At 44.7% G+C, this 19,265-nt stretch overlaps 1 protein-coding gene across 1 annotated transcript in view; it reads right to left on the bottom strand.

The window, feature by feature from the left end:
- The window catches only part of ARHGEF3 (Rho guanine nucleotide exchange factor 3), a 61,669-nt gene extending 42,847 nt beyond the window's left edge, over positions 1-18,822 (bottom strand). Inside the window, exon 1 of the mRNA XM_081072948.1 lies at positions 18,094-18,822. Coding sequence (XP_080929074.1) covers positions 18,094-18,189 — 96 coding nt within the window. The 5' untranslated portion in view covers positions 18,190-18,822. The remainder of the gene's footprint in view (positions 1-18,093) is intronic.
- Between the last annotated feature and the right edge of the window lie 443 nt (positions 18,823-19,265).

Genomic DNA, 19,265 nt, shown 5'->3' with positions numbered 1-19,265 from the left:
CTGTAAAGCTTAGCAACCTTGGGATATAATTTTTTTTCTTTCCTTAAGTTGAGAACTTTCATCTTTTCATGTAAGGAAGCACTTTATGGCTTCTCTTTGGCATGTTCCAATCGCCAGCATCACTACTCTTGTTCTTCAGGGCCGTTATTAAGTAAAATAAGGGTTGCCTGAACACAAATACCACGATACCATAACAATCGATCTGATAATCTAAAAACTGTGACTAATGGGCAGGCAGCATAGATAGGCTAGACAAAGGGATGAGTCATGCCCTGGGCAGGATGGGATGGGATGGAGCAGGAAGGACAGGCAGGAGATTTCATCACGCTACTCAGAAGGGTGTGTAATTTATAACTTATGAATTATTTCTAGAATTTTCCATTTAATATTTTTGGAATGTGGTTGACAGTGGGTAACTGAAACTGTGGAAAACTAAACTGTGGATAAGGGGGGACACTGTACTCCCTTTGTGATTAATACATATATTGGAAGAGCTACTTTGAGACCATGTGCATCATTTTAAATCCAATTCTGTGAGTGTTTACACAACATAGGCAAAGTGGGCTTCGTTGAAGTGTGCAGGTGTCACACTTCACTTGGGGGAACGTCTCCCAGCTGGACAGGGAGAACCAGAAGGTTGATCCAGGCAAAGTATGCAAGAGAGTCAGTGTTGGCTGGAGCGGGCACGGAGTGGGGCAGGCAGTCAGCAGGCAGGGCCCAGCAAACTACAGGTGCTTGCAGGATACAGAGGCAGAGATGAGCAGGCCTTTATAAAGCTGTCTGAGCAAGAGAAGTGGGGCTGCAGAAGTAGGAAAAGAAGTTTCTTTGGAGACTAAACGTGACTCTTCATCTTATTTTTTAGAAAAAGGAAAATAACGAAATAATGGTTTCTAACCCCCAAATTTCCATCCATTTTTTTTTTCTGTTCTCTTTTTCCTGGCACAGAGCTAACTGACCTGGTGTCATCTGTTACCAGAAGTTGAAAGGCATAACATGAGGCCCAAATTCCAACGGAAACCTGGCTTCATTGATTAAGCCAAATGCATTTCAGAATTATTGGTTTCTAACCCATAAGGTAAGCAAAAGGTCTTCAAACTCAGAACTCTAATTTCCCCCTTGAGATGCTTATCAGTGATTTCAACAAAGGAACTACCGGCCTGGTGGACTCTGACAAAGCACCAGGAACAGCTTCCAGAAGGATCCCTGATACCTTTGTCTCGGCTAATCTCAAAGATGGAGGCCACATCCTCATGTTTATTTTCTCCAGCTGCGAGGCTGGTTGCATAAAGCTATGCATCCAAGGGAGATCTGATTTCCACTTTGATGAAATGGCTCAACTCGCTCCGTATCAGATGCTATAAGGAAAACATTCCAATTTCCTTCTTTAAAAGAAAAAGATAAGTGCTGGATTTTTGGTTTTTTGTTTGTTTGCTAATGGGGAATAAGGAGAGCTGGGATAAATAAAATCCACAGAACACTCTTAGTTCAGTCTCATGGCCAAGCTGCAGACAGGGTGTTGGATTGCAGTGTTGCAGATGCGACAATTCCTCTAAATGCTAATGCTAAAAAACATATGATAGAGACATCATAAGATGTTCTGGGCAAATCCACAATTGAATTGTCAACCCTTAGGGCCATAAAACTGAATACATCAAGGTTGGAGAGATTATATTTATTCCCTGTATACCAAGTCTGTCTTTGTCTGAGCCAGAGGAGTCTTGGTTAAGGGAGAGGCATTAGGGGGACATCTGAGCTCAGACAATGCTGGCATGAGCCTCTGAACACCTGCTCAGTCCCTGCCCCAAACACAGCTTCCCATATAATGCAAATTAAACAATGAGGATTGAAAGAAATCACACTTTATGATCATTTCTGTGGTCATCCTGGCTTCATTTCCTCCAGGCCTTCCCTGCTTCCTTCAAGTCCAAAACACATGCTAGCAAAATATAGCTCTCTAATGTTCATATAAACTGAACGGCAAAATGAAGGAAAGGTGGGGTGTGGAGGGAGCTAGCTGGATTTCATCCAGGATACCCTGGAGAAGCAATTAATTTCACTACAAACTCTGAAAGGGCTAATGTTCGTAGCATACCATTTTATTTCTGAGGGAAGACCTCAAGCAAGTTGTGATCTTTATTCTTATTATTATCATTGAATTTTTGCCCCCATATTGGAAATGTAACCTGTCCTACTTGTCTGCTATGGGGAAATCAACTTTTGCCAAATGATGATTTATAGGCTGGAAAAAAAAAAAAAGAAAGAACCTTGGGAAATAATTCAGTAAAATATGGGACTCTCCAAGAGCTGAAGCAGGCAGCAACAGACTCGCTACAGAGCATAATCCCTTAACAGCGCCAGTAAAATAAAACAGAACCACTGTTTCAGACACTGTATTTTTGGCTAAGGTTTCACTGCTCAATTACTTTCAAAGTTATTCATTTCAGTCAACATTATAAGGGTAAGTCAACATTTGTCCTGGCAGCAAGCCCAAATTTATTTTATTAGTCTGCTACTGGTTAAATTGGCCCAAGATTAAACACATCTAATAAACAGCCCTAAAATATTGGAGTTTAGTAGAAAACCACATTCAAGTTCTCTTATACAGGATGTTACCATTACTTAACCTTGGGCACAAGGAGAAATGCATACCCACACCCCAATAAGTTCCTTTTAGCAAACGCCAGCCCACTGCCTGAAACTCATTTTGGTCATGCCCAAACATGGCTCTATAGATCTTCAGAGAAAGAGGAAGCCAAATATTTAGCTCTCTCTGCGGTCCCTGGCTCCACATCTGCCTTCTGAAAGTGAAGCAAAGCTCTTACTCTGTCGAGGGAGGCAGAAAAGGCCAGATGATGAGTTGAAGCACTTTAAGAGTTTGACTTCCTGATGGAAGGAGAACTGACTCTGGGTGGTGAGCACACAATATGATATACAGATGATGTACTACAGAATTGTACACTTGAAACCTATGTAACTTTACCAACTATTGTCACCCCAATAAACTTTAACTGAAAAAAAAAAGGAGGGGGGAAAAAGAAGTTCGACCTCCTGGAAAGGGGTAAGGGCTGCCAGCAGAGTCGTGGTTCTGTGCCCCTTACAGGAAGGCCAGCCTTGGGCCCAGAAGATGTTTTCTCACAATTAGATGGAGGTTGTGTTATTTTTGGCAAGAACGCCACAGAAGTAATGTGTCCATCATGACATAACTATCCCCAGGTCTGGAAAATGAAGCCAAAGATGCCCATTCTTGGGTGGAGAATGCCAATAAGACACCCAGAGGTGGCAGTGGTGGCCTAATCACAGCCACAGGGCCAGAGGAAGGCCTTGTGGTTCAGCGGTTGTGCAGTCGGTCATTTCCTACTGACTTCTTGGAAAGCCTTGGGTGGGATATAAACTCTGTAGGTGTTTACCTTGGTAAAAGGGCTTCCCCGGCTTCCCCTTGGGCTGGGGTGGAAGAGGAGGAGGGGGAGAACCATTTACTGGGGATTCCACTCCTGCTCAGGGTTCACGAACTGGTGTGTACGGAACCCAAGGGTAATTTCAGGACATTTGCTGAGGCTTCCCCAGAGCTTAGAAATCAGTAGAAAGCCTCTGCAGCAAGTGACAAAGTTCGTATCACTGGCTCAAAGAATATGTTGATTCTCTGCAAAGGATCTAGGGATAAAGTATGAGTCAACCTTTCTGGTCAGAGCACAATACCCTATAACCTTAATACCCCATGACTTAGGGCTAACCATGTAACCTCCACGGGCTTGGTCTCCTCCCCTATGAAGTGGCAGTGACTCTTCTACCCCCTCCCAGTGTTGTTGGGGAGATGATATGAGATCATCTCGGTAATGTGTTTGGTACAAGCCTGCCCCATAAGTTGCCCTCCTCTTGGTCTCCTGCGTTCATCCATTCCCGGCAGCACTGGATTTTTCCCTAGGCACCCCAGGAACAAAGCTGGAGCTCCCTCTCACCTGTCACAATCTCACCAGTGACATGCTCTGACCCCAGAGGCCGTGGGTGGCTATGAGACTGGTATTTTGATGCCACAGTCCTACCTTCCCTTTTTTCCTGCACCTTTATCATCTGTTTAGTTAAGCTCTGGCTAGATGAGCAACACTGGGCCTGGTTTGGCAGGATAGGTTCAGAGGAGAGGAAAACTTCAGCCTTGAAATCCCAAGATAAGAACCTGAGTGGGGGAAGAGACCCCAAGTAAGTGGGTCTTAAGGTCTGACTCCAACCCCTCCCACTCTACCCTACTCCCCATTGCTGAATTATGGGCTAGAAAAACTGGTCTCCGATCTTGGCAGATCACAATCCTATCTGGGATGAGGCAATAATAGGAACTCATACTGATGGACTCGACGATAGGTGTTCAATGCATGTCAGACGTTACAGGTGGAATTCCTCCCCAAAATAACGTTACCTTTGGCTTCCAGAAGGGACCACACAGATCCACTGACATGTCCTCTCTCTCTCATCTGTCATCCTTTGAAGTCCAGCATTATCTTAACTTCCCAAAAAAGGAAAAAGTACAGAGATGAAAAAGGATGCCCAGATCTTAATCTAAATGTCCCAAAAGAAGGACAGACTGTTCCAGCTGAATCTGGGATGATCGACTACATCTCAGGCAAGCAAAGCTGTACAGCTAGGTGTGCCATCTGACTGAGGACTCGCCTGAGACCACGGATCCCACATGAGCGGCTGGGTAAAACCTACAGGGATGTCTAACCAAGGGCACTGGGTCTGCAGGACGAAAATGGGGACCCTCTTCTCACGCTGCTCAGTCAGCTTCCATTTTTGAAAGAGTGATTTTTGAGCAGAAAAACCTTGCAGAGATGTGACCTCCAGAGAGGAACATAAAATGCATTTGCTGTGCTCCTTGGTAACACCCAGCTGTCCCTCCTGGCACAATGTATCCCTTCAGATCATTTGGTCCCCGTGCAAGCTCAGCAGCACATGCCTGCACTCAGAACCAGGAACTCCGCACTGGGGGGTTACAGAACGGTCTGCTCTCAACTCAGAACAGAATGCACTGAAATCTGATTATTCAAAATGGGAAACGCTACCAGTCACACTCCCACAAAGGACTGACTGCATTGGGAAGAAAGGAAAAAATTTTAAAACCTGCCTGGTTTGGCTTTCAGTTGACATCTTATCACCGACTGAACAATGGTATATAGAAAAATAAGGTACAGAGCACGCTATTCAGAAAACTGTGGGGTAGGTCATCTCTAATGGACTCATAGGGGCTTTCTGTTGCCCCCACACCCCACAACTGATCAGATGAATAGGTTCAAATGTTATTCCTTGGGAGGTGTGTGTGCGTGTGCGTGTGTGTACACACACGCAGAACACAAGACTGACTTTATTTGAGACAGTTTTCAGTCTGTAGAACATTTTTAATCACAGGAATTAAAAAATGCCCACTAACAATGGATTTTTCCAAGGGCTCCTAACGCACACTGGCTCTCAGTGCTGTACATTTGCAACCCTGAAACATAGTGATTATGTTATTTCTAACTCCCAGCAATTAATATACGACCAGATGTATCATCTACAGTCTATTAAAATTCAGAAGCATGTGAATTTGAAAAAGAATGTATCACACACACGACAAAGGAGGCAGAAGCCTCTGAGACCCAGCTCTGCTCCCCAAGTCACTTGCAGCTCATTTCACTTACAAACACACAAAAGGGAAAATGAATACTGTGTTTTCCTGAAAATAACACCGAGCTGGACCATCAGCTCTAATGCATCTTTTGGAGCAAAAATTAACATAAGACCCGGTATTATGTTATATTATATTAATGACCCGGACTTATAGTAAAATAAGACTGGGTCTTATATTAATTTTTGTTCCAAAAGACGCATTAGAGCTGATAGTCCAACTGGGTCTTATTTTTGGGGAAACATTGTAGGCAATGGCAGTTGACTTAAAAGAAAAGAAGTAAATACAAACCTGTGATTTGACTGTGTTTGGTTTTGTAAAAAATGTTGGTTTAGCCACTGGAGATTCAATGCTAAGGGGTGCCAATAAACGTTTCCAGAAAAGACAAAGGCAGTTTTGTGGTAAAAGAAAAATGTTATTTATTCCTGAGATAAAGTACTCCTGTGGCAGAAAGGGGCAAAGTTCCCATGAATTTTCTAGCAGAGGCCATCCATAGAGGGGAGAGTTCCTTTAGGAGAATACAGGGGGTCCAACTTGGCAAAGATTTCCATGGACAAGGTTCCCCAGGGGTGGAGGGAAAGCTCATTTACCTGGCAGGCGCTTCCTCCTTCTGCTCCACCATTTGGGAGTCAGGCTCTGGGCTGCTCCTGAATTTTCAAAGCAGGGCTCTGCAGTGGGTGCCAGGGGCTGCCTGAGCCTGCAAAGCCTCCCGAATTGCTATTAAATAAATTACATGCTGCCAGGGCCCCTACTTACAGATTCTAGCCATTTTCTAGAAACAGAGAGGTCATTCCATACCTGACCCAGGTGAGACTCTATTAACTTTGTCAAGTAGAGAAGGAATGTAGGCAATGAGGACCCCTAGATGGGGAGGAGGCGGCACCAGGAGTCTTGGAGTCACCCTGTGCCGGGTGCTGGCGTGTGCACACATGAACGGGTACACACACACACTCTCACTCATCTATTTTGTACAGCCACCCTCATCACCCTGTTTTATAGAAGAGGAAGCAGGTGTTCAGAGAAGGGAAGCGACTTGCCTCAAGTCATACCCAGTAATTAATTGGCAGAGCCGAAATTCAAATTCAAATCTACCTGAGCTGAAAGCCCTCCCAGCTACCCCCACACTGGTTTCCCTGGATACACAACTTCCTTTTACAACAGAAATAACAATAGCAATAATACTGAAGGTGACCTCCTGCCAAGCTGTCCCACAGTGTTTTCTGGCATAATTTCCTTGACTTCTCTTAAGTGAGTATTACTAATATACCCATTTCACAAAGCAGGCTACTGAGACTCAGAGGGGTTAAGAACCTTGCCTAAGGTCACACAGCCAGTAGTGAGTGGCAGAGCCAGGACTGAGTCTAAGACTGCTGCTCAGCGAGGCCTGGGTTCTTAACCACAGCGCTGCTCAGGTTAAGAATGCCTGGTGAGAGCCCCACAGGAAACAAAGACTGTAGAGGCAAAGGACTGCGGCAGGGAGTGGAAAAGTAGAAGCTGTTCTTTCAACATTCAAGCCCTGTCACTCGAGTCTGTGGCCCCTCTGGTGTCCTCCCCCCTCATCTTAGCGTGTCCAGCCAGGTGCACAGGTACCCTGTTCATGTGCCCCAGCAGTCAATGCTCCCCTAAGGGCACATCTGGGTAATGGTGTGTTGCCATCCAGTACTGGGGGCTCATTGGATGACCACTTCCCAGTACTTCCTCCTCCAAGGGTCCCAATTCCCCAAAGAAATTGCCTGTTTCCCCACCCGCCTTCCGCTGATCGACAATCACTGCCTGCATGCCAGCGTTGTGGATGACTTGGTCACCCTCAAGCAGAAGTTTCTTGCATCCTTTTCTTTTCTTTTTAAAATCCAGGGGGAAAATGCTAGCTAGAGTGTGGTCTCAATAAATACTTACTAACAATCAAAGACCATTGGAGTCATTTTTAGTTGTCTGACTCTTCACTAACTCATATCCATCACGCTACCACATTTCCCCATATTTCCAAAGGATCTACTTATAACTAAAGGGCCCTGCTGATGAACAGGGTATGAAGATCTCCCAAAGCAAACCAATCCACACCTTCCCTGGGTCTGTGCCCTCAGTAGGAGCTTGGTTAAGATTCCCAGATGAAGCGTGTCAGGTGGGAGCTGGCCTTGAGGACAGATGACATGCTCCTCATCTCCTGTGACCGGGGTCCCTTTCTATCCAGAGCCCATACCCCAGTCCCTGTGTAAAAGTCATTATGAGAATACTGGAAAGCCACCTGCCTAGCAGGAATGAATGTGAAGCATGCCAGTATGCTTGGAACATCTTTTGTTCTTTTCTAAAATAATGCCCAGTGCCAACTCGAATCCCTGGGAAACTGGGTGGGTGTTTCCTTAAAGGAAAGAGTGACCTCCCAGCAGACCACTTGGTGTAGACCATCCACAGTTTCTGTGCAACTGATAAACATGCAGAATAGATGCCGCTGCTGCTCATGAGCTGCGGAGCACATGCTCTGTGGAAGCCCTTTGAATGCCCATTTCATCCCCACAATGCCCCTGGAAGTTCTCATTTTACAGATGAGGAAACTGAGGCTTAGATGATGAGTCACTGGCCCAAGCTCTCTGGGCTCACAAATGGCCAAGCAGAGATTCAAACTCAGCTCATTCCGACCTTCAAATTGTTGCTCAACCCTTCCCTCAGGGTAAAGGAGAAAAGGAAGAAGATGGGTTAAATGATTTCAGCTGGAACTTTGGAACTTTTTTTGAAGCTTTGAAATAAAAAAAAAGATTTCTGTTTTTAGAACAGAAATCCAATTCTATTTTTTCAAATTGGCTAACATCTAGTCCAAAATAATTTCCAATGATACATTAAAGCCAGTTTTTAATCTATTTAAAATCTTTACCATTTGAAATCTGGGTCCTATGCTTAAAGTCCAAATTTCAAGTTTAGTTTGTAAGCGGCTGTGCCTAAGCTTGAGAACTTATTGGTACAGAGTTCTAATCCTAGAATGGCCTCAGAACATGCCCAATGCACTGTTTTCAAACTCTAGGTACTATCTTGACATTTTTTGGTGACACCTGAGCTATTATGTACGTAATGGTTTCTTAAAATATTCATTTTTTTACTTAAGTAAACTTATTGTACAAATAAACAATATTACTGCCTTAAATGGAAAATCACGCTCACCTGCCATAAATAGAAACTAAGTTTAAAAAATGAACCCTATTGTCAAATTCTTGTTAAACACTCATGCCTACCTGAAGCTTCAGAGCCTGAAGGCTGCACTTCGTTAAAAAGGGAAATGAGCAAGTGACAGAGAGGTGTTAAAGACACACTAGCAAACTGAGACTTTCTCCTTGATAGAATCAGACGGATCGGCAGAGAACTGGAAAGGGAAAGTGATTCAAAATTCCTGTGTCTTGTCTCTGTATCACCTTGGCCTGTATCATTTGAGCTAACACAAGTGGTATGAAACCCACCTCCTAGGAAATAACGAGCTAGTCCAGTCCACTCATTCCAGAAACAAAGACAGCGGTTCCAAGACACTGAGCCTACTTGTGACTTATCCCCCACTAGTAGGTGAACTCTCTTAAGAAACAGCTTAGAAATAAATGCTGCTCAAGGAATTCAGATGAGCACTGAAGAGTCCTCCAAAGTGAGCGCCCATCATTGTTTGATGTGGGACCAGAACAACGCTCATTCTCCTAGACTCTTAAAAGTCTGGCATGAAAGCATTCGGAGACTAGCAAGAAGAAACCAGGTGTCTTTTATGATGCTGTCTCCTTAGGCGCTGTGTAAGGTTCCGTGAAACTGCTGGGGCACAAGGAGGTGACTCTTTACCACGTGTCTGGTGTCTGTGGTTGACACTTAGCTACCACCAATTCTTTCCTCTTCAAACACTCTATGTCCTTCTTCACAGTGGTTTCAGACCCCTCCTGCAAGAACACACCCAGAAGCCCCCAAGGCAATCACCAACCAGCAAGGAAAAGGGCTGAGGAGGTGTATGAAAATGAACCAAGACTGCCAAAACCTAACAAGATACTGATGAGCCACCCACACCCCTGCCCAACCTTCGTGAAGTGAAAAATAAGAATAGTCTTCACCAGTGACCTTTAATTATCTTTGTATTTGCCTGGGGTTGTTCCTGACATGCCTGCGTCAAGTGGGGATTAGGAAATGCTGGCATTTCAATGTAAGATAACATACTGGAGAAGGGAGCTTGCACTGGCCTTGTGTCGGGGCCAAAAAGCACAAAAGGGATGTCTTACCTTGTGGCCCCCTTGGCCATCAGGCCCAACTCTCTCTCTTTCCACCGCCAGCTGGTTCCCTTTTCCCTTCTGTATCATCTTCCTCAATTTGTGGCACCTGCTAAAGATTTAACTTCCTTTTTTTTTTTCAAGGCCCTGACATATAGGTTCTCAGTTTTATTTAATTCAGTCAGGTTGCTAATTTCTAGGGGTATCTACAGAAACAGTACCCTCAGGGAAATGCTCTATTTCTTCTTACATTTAATTATCACCTCCGCTGCAAATTAGATCTGCAGAGCTGAGAAAGACATTCTAAGGGGTGTCAATCTACATGGATAGAAGTTTGTATCTATCCATTCTTCGTGGGCTTTTGTTTACTCTAACAGGGATTCCAACATCAAATGTAAAGTAAGACCTTGCACTTGGATCGACTAGAGTGCAGGCCACGGGAAGGGCCCACCAGTCCACAGGCCCCCCAGGCAAGGTTACTGCGTGCAGTGTTCTGGCTAGGTTTAATGGGTTCACTTTGAAAATCCCGAAAATAGTGCTTGTTTATAATTCACTCAGGAACATGACTGGCTTAAGACAACATTGGGTGTGCCAAGAGATCCAGGCTGGGCAAGGAGAGACCGACATGTTGGTCCTGTCTCCTAATCTCTCTGAATCTCTGATTCTTCAGTTGACAGCCAAGAGGACAGTCCTTGCCTCACTCAGCTCCCTAAGCGGGTGCAAGGTTCAAAGGACATAATGCATGTGAAAATAACTGACTGCCATTTGAATACAGATGACATTTCTATGCATTTAGTGAGCATATGAAAAAGAGAGGGGATCCTCTGATTGAAACTCCCCTTCCCCCCACTTCTCTACATCCCATGTTCATATATATGTATTTAAATTGGTTACATCATGTATTTAATTATGCTCAACTTCGTTCCTCTTTATTTTTCCCAGGGACACTAGGGTAGCTCTGTTTGTGGGCATGTAATGGCTCAAATGATGCCACTGACCTTTGTGCCAGAGGCCAGGATACATGGCGCCCTTCCTTCATTATAGTCAGAGAGATTGTTGGCTTTCCTGGCTCTTATAAATAAGTAGGAAAGGATGTTAGACTGGAATCAGACAACTGGACTTCAAGGCTTCAACTCTGCCATTCCCAGCTGTGTGATCCTGGGAAAAACTCACTGAACCTCTCTGACTCTGCGTAGCCTCATCTTTAAAAGGAGAATATTATCCTCAGGGGAGGCAAAAAATATTACAGTGCTTTGAAACCTATAAAATGCAAACATAAAACATGAACATTATTATTGCAAATAATGTCATTATGAACAACTTTGGACAAACAGCTCTACCCCACCTCCCCAAGAGCTGGAATACTGGGTCCAAAGATTTGAACCTTTTTCTCTTAATTTGCACTGACAAGTTCCCTCACTCCACATAGAAGTGTTTTCCCTGAAACATCCCCAGTATTGGGTTTTATCTTGTCTTTAAAATAGTTGTGACATCAATCAAGTATAAAATAGTGCCTCATTATTATTTGCCTTTTCATTTCTATCATTTCTATTAGAGTGAACATTTTAAATAATGTTTACTTTGATAGTTCCTTGTGTGTGAATTGCCAATTTGTCAATGAATCTCTTGGAGGGTTCTTTTACAGCTGTATAAATTATTTATATGACAAAGATATTAATATTTAGTCATCTCTAGTTCAAAAATCTTTTTCAATGCATTAGTCCACTTCTCTTGTCTAAGGAAGCACATTAAGCACAAAAGAAACCTTGTTTGTTGAGACAGCATCATACAGTGCCTTGGGGCTCGATGATCAATACTCAAGATTTCCAGGCTCACAGAGGATGTCCAGTAGAGACAAGCAAGGGAGAGAAAGAGGTTGGACAGTATGTTCCCTCTGGAAATGTGAGAGGAACCAGGAGTCTAGCCAGGAGAAGACAAGCACCTGGGGTAAGTGTGTGCATGTGTATGTGTGTGTGCGCACGCACGCGTGCTTAGAGTAGCAGTAGATGGGGAGAAAGACTAGTTTTCAAATATTTAAGGGGATAACACATGAGGAAGTATTACTGTATACTACTTAGCACCAGAAAGCAACATTACAACTAAGAAAGGATTTTCTCATGATATACACTGAACAAATATTGCCTTATAAGGTAATGAGCTCTCTGTCCCTACAGGTGTTTAAGCAGAAATTGAATGGATCCAGGAGCGAATTAGGACTGGGCTCCATGTTCTCAACAGGCCTTTCCCACTCTGAGTTTCTCTGATGCAATGGCCCTAGGTCATTTCCTGGAGGCTGGTTTTGTTTGTTTTGCTTCATAAATCTCTGGGGGAAAAAAAGCCTGTTTTGTTACTCCTGTTCTCTTCATCTTAAGAACCAGAGAGAAAAAAACATCCAGTGAATTTACCATGAGGTTTCTGGTTCAGCTTCGATTAACTGAAATTTACTGATAATTGGGCTGCCTTCCTGCAAAGGGACACAATGGCCCAAATACAGAAAGTCCAGACTTAAAAATACCCACTCCTTTTCCAGCCAGTCAAAGGCTCAGAAACCTTTCCTGCTTTGTGACATAGCCTCTTCTAAGCTAATAAGTGGTGTCAATTCATAAAAAATGGAAGGCATTCGAAACCACTGCCTTTCACTCCTGATAGTCCATCAGCCAACACAACAAGAAAAAATGGCAAGGCAATCACAGCAATTTCCTCATTTTGTGTGTGACCTGTACCTGTTACCAGCACCGACAAATTATGCACGGCAACTGCGTGCACACATCACAAATGCAGGAGCCCTTTCAGATACACGCAAGCCATTAATAACAATTACATGTGCACAGGGCTTTGCAAAATTAGGATATGATCAGTAATTTATTTTCATTCAGTTGTTATGAAAACACTGGCACTGGTCCAAGGTTTTACAGGCACTTGCAGAGTGTCTTGCGAAAAATGACACAATTTGCAAATACCCAGCTGGCCGTCAGGGCCTTCCAGTTATTGGTTTACGTGGAAGGCTAGTGGTGAATGTAGATAAGCAAAATGACTAATTACAGAACTAATTGTGTCACCTCCACAGAGCTGAGCATGCGGAATTCTGCCAGAGACCAGCTCCTTGTTGTTGAGTAACACAAAACGGAAATTACCAAAACCCTCTCAAACGGAGGCTTGCAAACCCCACTCCTGTGGGTCATAGCCATTCTATGAAGTGGGCTGACAGAAGCATTGACTAACGGTGAGGTCTTCTATCCAGATACTCAGGAAAAAATGGGCCTTTGACTGGGAGGCAATTTGCTCCAGCAGGAGGGTTCATCCTTCATGTGTTATATGGTGAAGAGACCAGTGATTTAGTCATTTAGAGGTAATGTGAAGTGGTTGGGGAAGTACAGACTTCAGGGTCAGATTAGGGTGTGAGTGTTGGCTCCTCTACCTACTAGCTCAGCTATTGTGGAAAGGCCACTTACCAAGTTCTGAGCCTCCGTTTCTCCTACAAAACAGGGCAATTATGCCAACCTCACAGAATTGTCGTGAGGATGATTAGAGGACTTACAGTAAGGCCCCTGATGCACTGCTGTACATCAAACAGCATCAGGAAATTAGAATAGTGATCGTAGTTCATAAAATTGTTTTAGGAATCTTTTTTGAGATGCAGAGGTCTTGACGACGATACGTATTGAGCACTTACTGTGTGTCAAGCCCTGTACGTGACTCATCTCACTGACCCTCACTGTGGTCCTCGGGGGTAGAACGATCTCATCCCCATTTTACCACTGAGGAAACAGGGGCTTAGAGAGGCACAGTAGCTTGTCCAAGGCCACACCACTAGCAGGTAGTAGAGGTGCCAACAGGACCCAGGCAGTCGTAGTCCAGAGTCGATGCCCTGAAAAGCCTCAAATGTGCATGTGTAAAATCAACATAGTTTCCTCTAATAAATCTATTCTATTTCATGTGCATTCTGAAGGCCCAAGAACCCCAGACTTTTCTACCTGAACAAGCCTCAGAATCATGGCCAGGTGACCATAACCAAATCCTATCTGCAAGGGATGGCCTTTACCTGGTAACTCAGTGTGGCTCCCCACCCAGTAAGATGGGAGGTCACACAATTCATAGAATCTACTTATTTAGTCATTTGGGAAAGTAATCCCAGGACTCTAACTGCAATAACTCCTCAGAACTACCTCCATGCAGGTGGTTGGACATACTGTCAGTTCAATACTGTATGATACAGACTCTAAGAAATGTATAAATTACTGGAAACCAGTTGACCCTTTTAGTGCTCCAGCTGGCATGCAAGGAATATAGTTCCAGGTGCATACAATTTTCAAATACATGTATGGATTGACTGGGGCATAAATTATGGCAGGGGCCTAGGGTCCACCTTGCTCTTTAGAGCTAAAGCTTAAAAGTAACTTCTCAGTTACATAAAGTACTCAAGGTTATATATTTCAAATAAAATATTCGAAAGCATTTTACGTGTCTGTTAAGTTTTGCATGCCCACCCCCATTTCCTTCTCAGAGATTAACACCCTCCCTTAGATGCCACAAAGTAGACTGGTACTAAACACTGAACTAAATCCATGAGGAAGCATGGCAATGGATCTTGGTTCAGCTGCTGATTTTCTTTGTGGTTTTCTGCAAGTCACCTCCCCCTCAGTGTCTTTATTCATAAAGTGGGGAGAATAATACGTGTTGTGTATTATTCTTACAACATGGTTGGGGTCTTAAGTGAAGCACTAAATGTGGTACTTCGAAAGATTAGAACTCCATCATTTCTAGGTAGGTGGCATGCCAGGGCCACCCAAGGTTTCTGGCTGAGTCAAAATCAGAACAGACACTTTTGAAAGACAAGGGCAATAACTACAAATACCACTAACTAAATCTGGCTTAATCTTGACCAACATCTGAGATAGCAAATCTTAAAACCAAAAGTAAACTGTCCATCAAATTGTCACATATATTCTTAGAAAGAAAATAATAGAAACATCTCTTTGTATTTTCATTAAAAATGAAATGGACTCTAAACTCTGAAGACCTTCTTACCAGGCTCTAGCGTCCCTAGCCAACATATCCGGTCATTTGAGACTTCTTTCTTTAAGAGCAAACCTCACCACGGGGAAATATTGAATTTAACTTATAATCAGTGTAATTCGTGAGTGCTACCATCATTCCTTTTAGCGACTTGATCAGACATTCAGAGCACCTAACATGCGTAGAAGGACCAGTCCCTCCTGGCATGGGAAGTAAGCACCCCAAAACATAAAAACAGAGATCAATTGAACAAAGCTCCGTCAATGATCAGAAGAAATAAGCCTAAAGATGCTCACGTGATACCATGTTTCTCTGTGAAAATCTTGAGCCACTGGACTAAGCTCCTCAGACTTCACAGTTCATGATTAGTGCCAGAGGACCTAGCTGGTTATGGGCATTAAAATTAAACATTTGCAACCCAACATGTACATCCATGTCATAAGAAACATTAGATTAAGAAGCAGTACTATATTATTATCACAATCCATGTAGAATATTTTAAATATTTGAAATAGATACTTTAAAGAAAATAAAATGTAAGACTATATCTTTTTTCTTTCACTGGAAACTATCATTGAAACAAAAAAATTTACAAAGCACTTAAATCTCGAGTAGAAATTTTGTTGTTTGCCTTTAAGAGAATATTTACTGTTGCACCTTTGCACTTAAATGTACCTCAATGTACAGGATCAAATGCACATCGGTGACACCCACCCCTTCCCCACCAGCCTTTCCTTAAATGGCCTTCCCTAGCATACTGGCTGCAAGGACAAAATCAAACGCTAGAAGGCACCTGTCCATGCAGCTCCGCGTGCACGGTCCTCCTTACAACACATTCTGAGGGAACAGCCATTACATGTCTAAAGGGCACAGGTGCTCTACTGCAATTGCCTCTGAAGGTCAAAAAGGACTTTGGATAAGCCAGTTCTTCTTTTTATTATAACCCCATCCTTTCTGCAAAGAAAATGACTAACCTTAACTTATATTCATAGCACTAACAGTCAATACCTCGTTTATAAAACAAGTACTGAATCATGTTTCCTCAAAAGGCCAACTAGTGTATACTGTTTTTTAAACACAAATACTGATGACACCTGCTGGTAGAAAATATACTTTAGTTACCGGGAACTGCTTATGGAGAAGTGAGGCCTACAAGGTAGGCTGTCTTTGGCACTGATAACGAAACCAGAAAACTGGCCCCCAAACTCGTTTAGGTTTCTTTTGCCAACTTTGCCTATGGTCGTTGTCAGGAAGTGATATGCCACATCAATGAAGCCAGGAGATGTACTGTACTGGACAGCTCTGCCTCAAGAGGTGTAGCGCGTAAGAGCTACTTGTAAATTGGATTTAGACACTTAAAAAAAATCTTCAGTGGTGATACCTGAAAAATACCAACTATTTCTAAAATTGTTCCTCCCCCATCCTTACTCCTACACCTGGACATCTTCATAAAATGAAAACAAGTCACATTTATGTAATCTGGATCTAGCTACCATGAAAAAACTTAATATTTGAAATTTGGCGATCTATTTTTTTCATCACATTTGTGATACACAGATATATTTATATTCTAAGAATAAAAATAAGAAAAGACTAAGTAGAAGAATTTTACCTAAGCCTTTAGCCAAACTACTTAAAAACACAGGACTAAGTGATAGCAAGAAGGGACTAGTTAGGGTCCAGAGCTATGCTCACAATTCTTTTCTTTGACCCAATTCAATGTATTAATTAAACTTGGTTATGCTTTGTTTCCTTCCAAAAGGAGTTTGAGGGGCACTAGGATCACTGCTCTTACGGTTATTAAATTATGAAGTTGCCATCGAAAAATCACTGTATCCATTCCAAGCCTGTACAACCTGAATTCTATGCAGGTGCTCTCCTGTCCACCTAAATAAAAGTCCAAATACCATTAGGGCCATAACACTTCCACAGCTGCTAGGAACAAAAACTCTCTGTGAAGATATACAACTGAGCTGTGGTGTGGGGTGGGACTGGGGGGGAGAAGTTGGTTTGCACTCAGCTACAACCTGAGAATGGACTCTTGTCAGCTTGGAGCAGCTCTTGTTAGAGGCAATGAATCTTTGATGCTGTCCTCCTGAATATACATAATTCAGTGAGCCAAGTGCACACAGCTGAGCAGACTCAAGGGTGCCAGGGGGGTAGAACCCCCAAGAATGCTGCGACAAGGTCAGATACACACTGGCCTCCACACTCTCCCCAGTCCGTGATTGGGGAGAGTGGAGATCTCTCTCTCGACACATGAATGGCAACGATGAGTGGGGTCCTGTGGGTTCCACTATAGCTTAGTCACAGCAAAACTGCAACTAGGGAAAGCAACCATATTCCTTAAAACCCTCAAAGAAACAAGGGGACGCTTTCACCTCTGGCTGAACCCAACCTTTAAGGCCAGTGAACTCTTTGCCAGAGATATAACACACGGGAGGAAAGGCAGACTAAACACCACCCAAGAGGACTCCCTCACGTCACCCACAAGGCACAGGAAAGTTCCCAGAAAGAGAAATGTTCCCAATGTCACAAGACAGCTTCCCACCCTCCTGAGGAGCTTAATTCACTTTCAGGATTCATGTGGGAAGACCTCAGATCATCATTTAGCCCCCAGACCTCTGCTGAATGACACCCACTGGTCACAGGTGACAAGGAGAGGTGCCATGTCCTATCTTTGTTGCCAAACAGCTGCAAGGCCAAGCCTGACAGGTGAGATATCCCGAAGGGTCCCCAAGAACTACCCCTGCTCCTCTAATCCAAGAAAGAAGAAACCCCGCGCTTAAAGGGTAGCTCATAGGGTAACTCTTCCTGATGACTGGGCCTGCGGATACAGTAGGATAAAGCCCCTTTGCCGGGTCTACGGGTCTACGCAGAAGATTGACGGTCTAAGAGCCCTGCCAGAGGCAAAAGAGAGAAGGGGGTGAGGGCAGGGCCAAATAGCTGCTGCTTCCTGGAGAAGATGGATAAGGGCAGAGAAGGTGGCTCATACTTGATCCACAGAGAGGGTAGGGAAGGGAGGCAAGAGACAGGGAGAGATGGAGACGCGGGAGAGAGTGGGTGAGAGATGGAGAGAAAAAGAGGAACATTCTGAATGAGAGACGGACACCGAGAGGCAGTGACAGAGGGAGGGAGCCGCGAGAGGAAGCGATGGAGACAGAGACAGACGCCCGAAGAGGTCCAGGTGGAGGTCCGTACCTCGGCGTCCTTGGCCGCACTGCTGGCTGGGGGCACCTCCAGGCTGCTGTTTGCTCTCTTAACCGTGAGGTAGAAGGGGTAATCCTTGGCTACCATGGCGGCAGCCGGGCCTGCCCTTTGCGATGTCACCGCTGACCCGGTGCGACCACAAAACTCCCAGGCGACAGGGGGCCCCAGCGCCGCAGTGCCCGGCGGAGGCGGCGACCCGCAGACTGACAGCCGGCTGCTGGTCCCGAGGAAGCCTACTCCGGCACGGCGCCCCAGGGGGCGGAGCCTCGCCGGGCCCACCCAGCTGGGGTGGAGCGGGGCGCCCTCCTGGTTCCGCCCCGACTCGTCCGGGAGTGCCCGGGTGCCGCCCTGCAAACACCCGGTAGGGTGCTGAGCGGCGACCCCCTAGCGGGACCCCTACCGCCCTGGGGCGCGGGACCCCCGTGACGGGGACGCCACCGCGGGGCGCCGGCGCAGGGGCAGATGCACTCCAACTCTCCGGGGACGCCCGGGGTGGGAGAGGCCGCGCGCAGAGCGGAGGTCTGAGCCAAAGCCGGGCCGAGGGACACGGCCCGGAGAAACAAGCGATTGAAAAGCCCACCTGAAGACGAGGCGGTATTTTTGTCTTGCCTTATTCCCAGCCAGTGATCCCCTCACCCCTCACCCACTTTTTTTTTTTTTTCCAAACGAATACCACTGCAATAGAGTCTGCAAACAGTAAAATATGTCCATTCCATGTGTACAGTGAGTTGAGTGTTCACAAATGTGAACACTTGGGACCACCTCCACAATCGGGACAGGAACCATTTCCTCCACTTCTAGAGAGTTCCCTCAAGCCCTTTCCTCTGATGCCATTTTTAAATATGAAGAGGCTGAGAAGAGGCTGCCTGCCATTCAGGGCAGTCTGACAGCGTCTGTCAGGATAAAGCTGTGCTTCAATGACCCGGCTCCATCAGGCCTTACTGGAGAAACACTGTAAATGCACTACGGGCACATTCGCTGCAGCCCTCTCTGGACGGTAAAACACAAACCCAAACTGGAAACAGCTCATGTGGATCCATCAGGAGAGAATACTTTAAACTCCCCTCACTATGGAACACCATTCAGCAGCACTTGAAGAGAAGATGGGTCTACGGGTCTGGCGTGGAAAGATCTCCAATGTATTAGGTTCAGTTAAAAAAATA

The sequence above is a fragment of the Rhinolophus hipposideros genome, assembly GCF_964194185.1.
Source record: "Rhinolophus hipposideros genome assembly, chromosome: 14".
Taxonomy (NCBI): Eukaryota; Metazoa; Chordata; class Mammalia; order Chiroptera; family Rhinolophidae; genus Rhinolophus; species Rhinolophus hipposideros.
The sequence above is the reverse complement of the archived record's forward strand: the minus strand, read 5'-3'. Positions and strand labels throughout refer to the sequence as shown.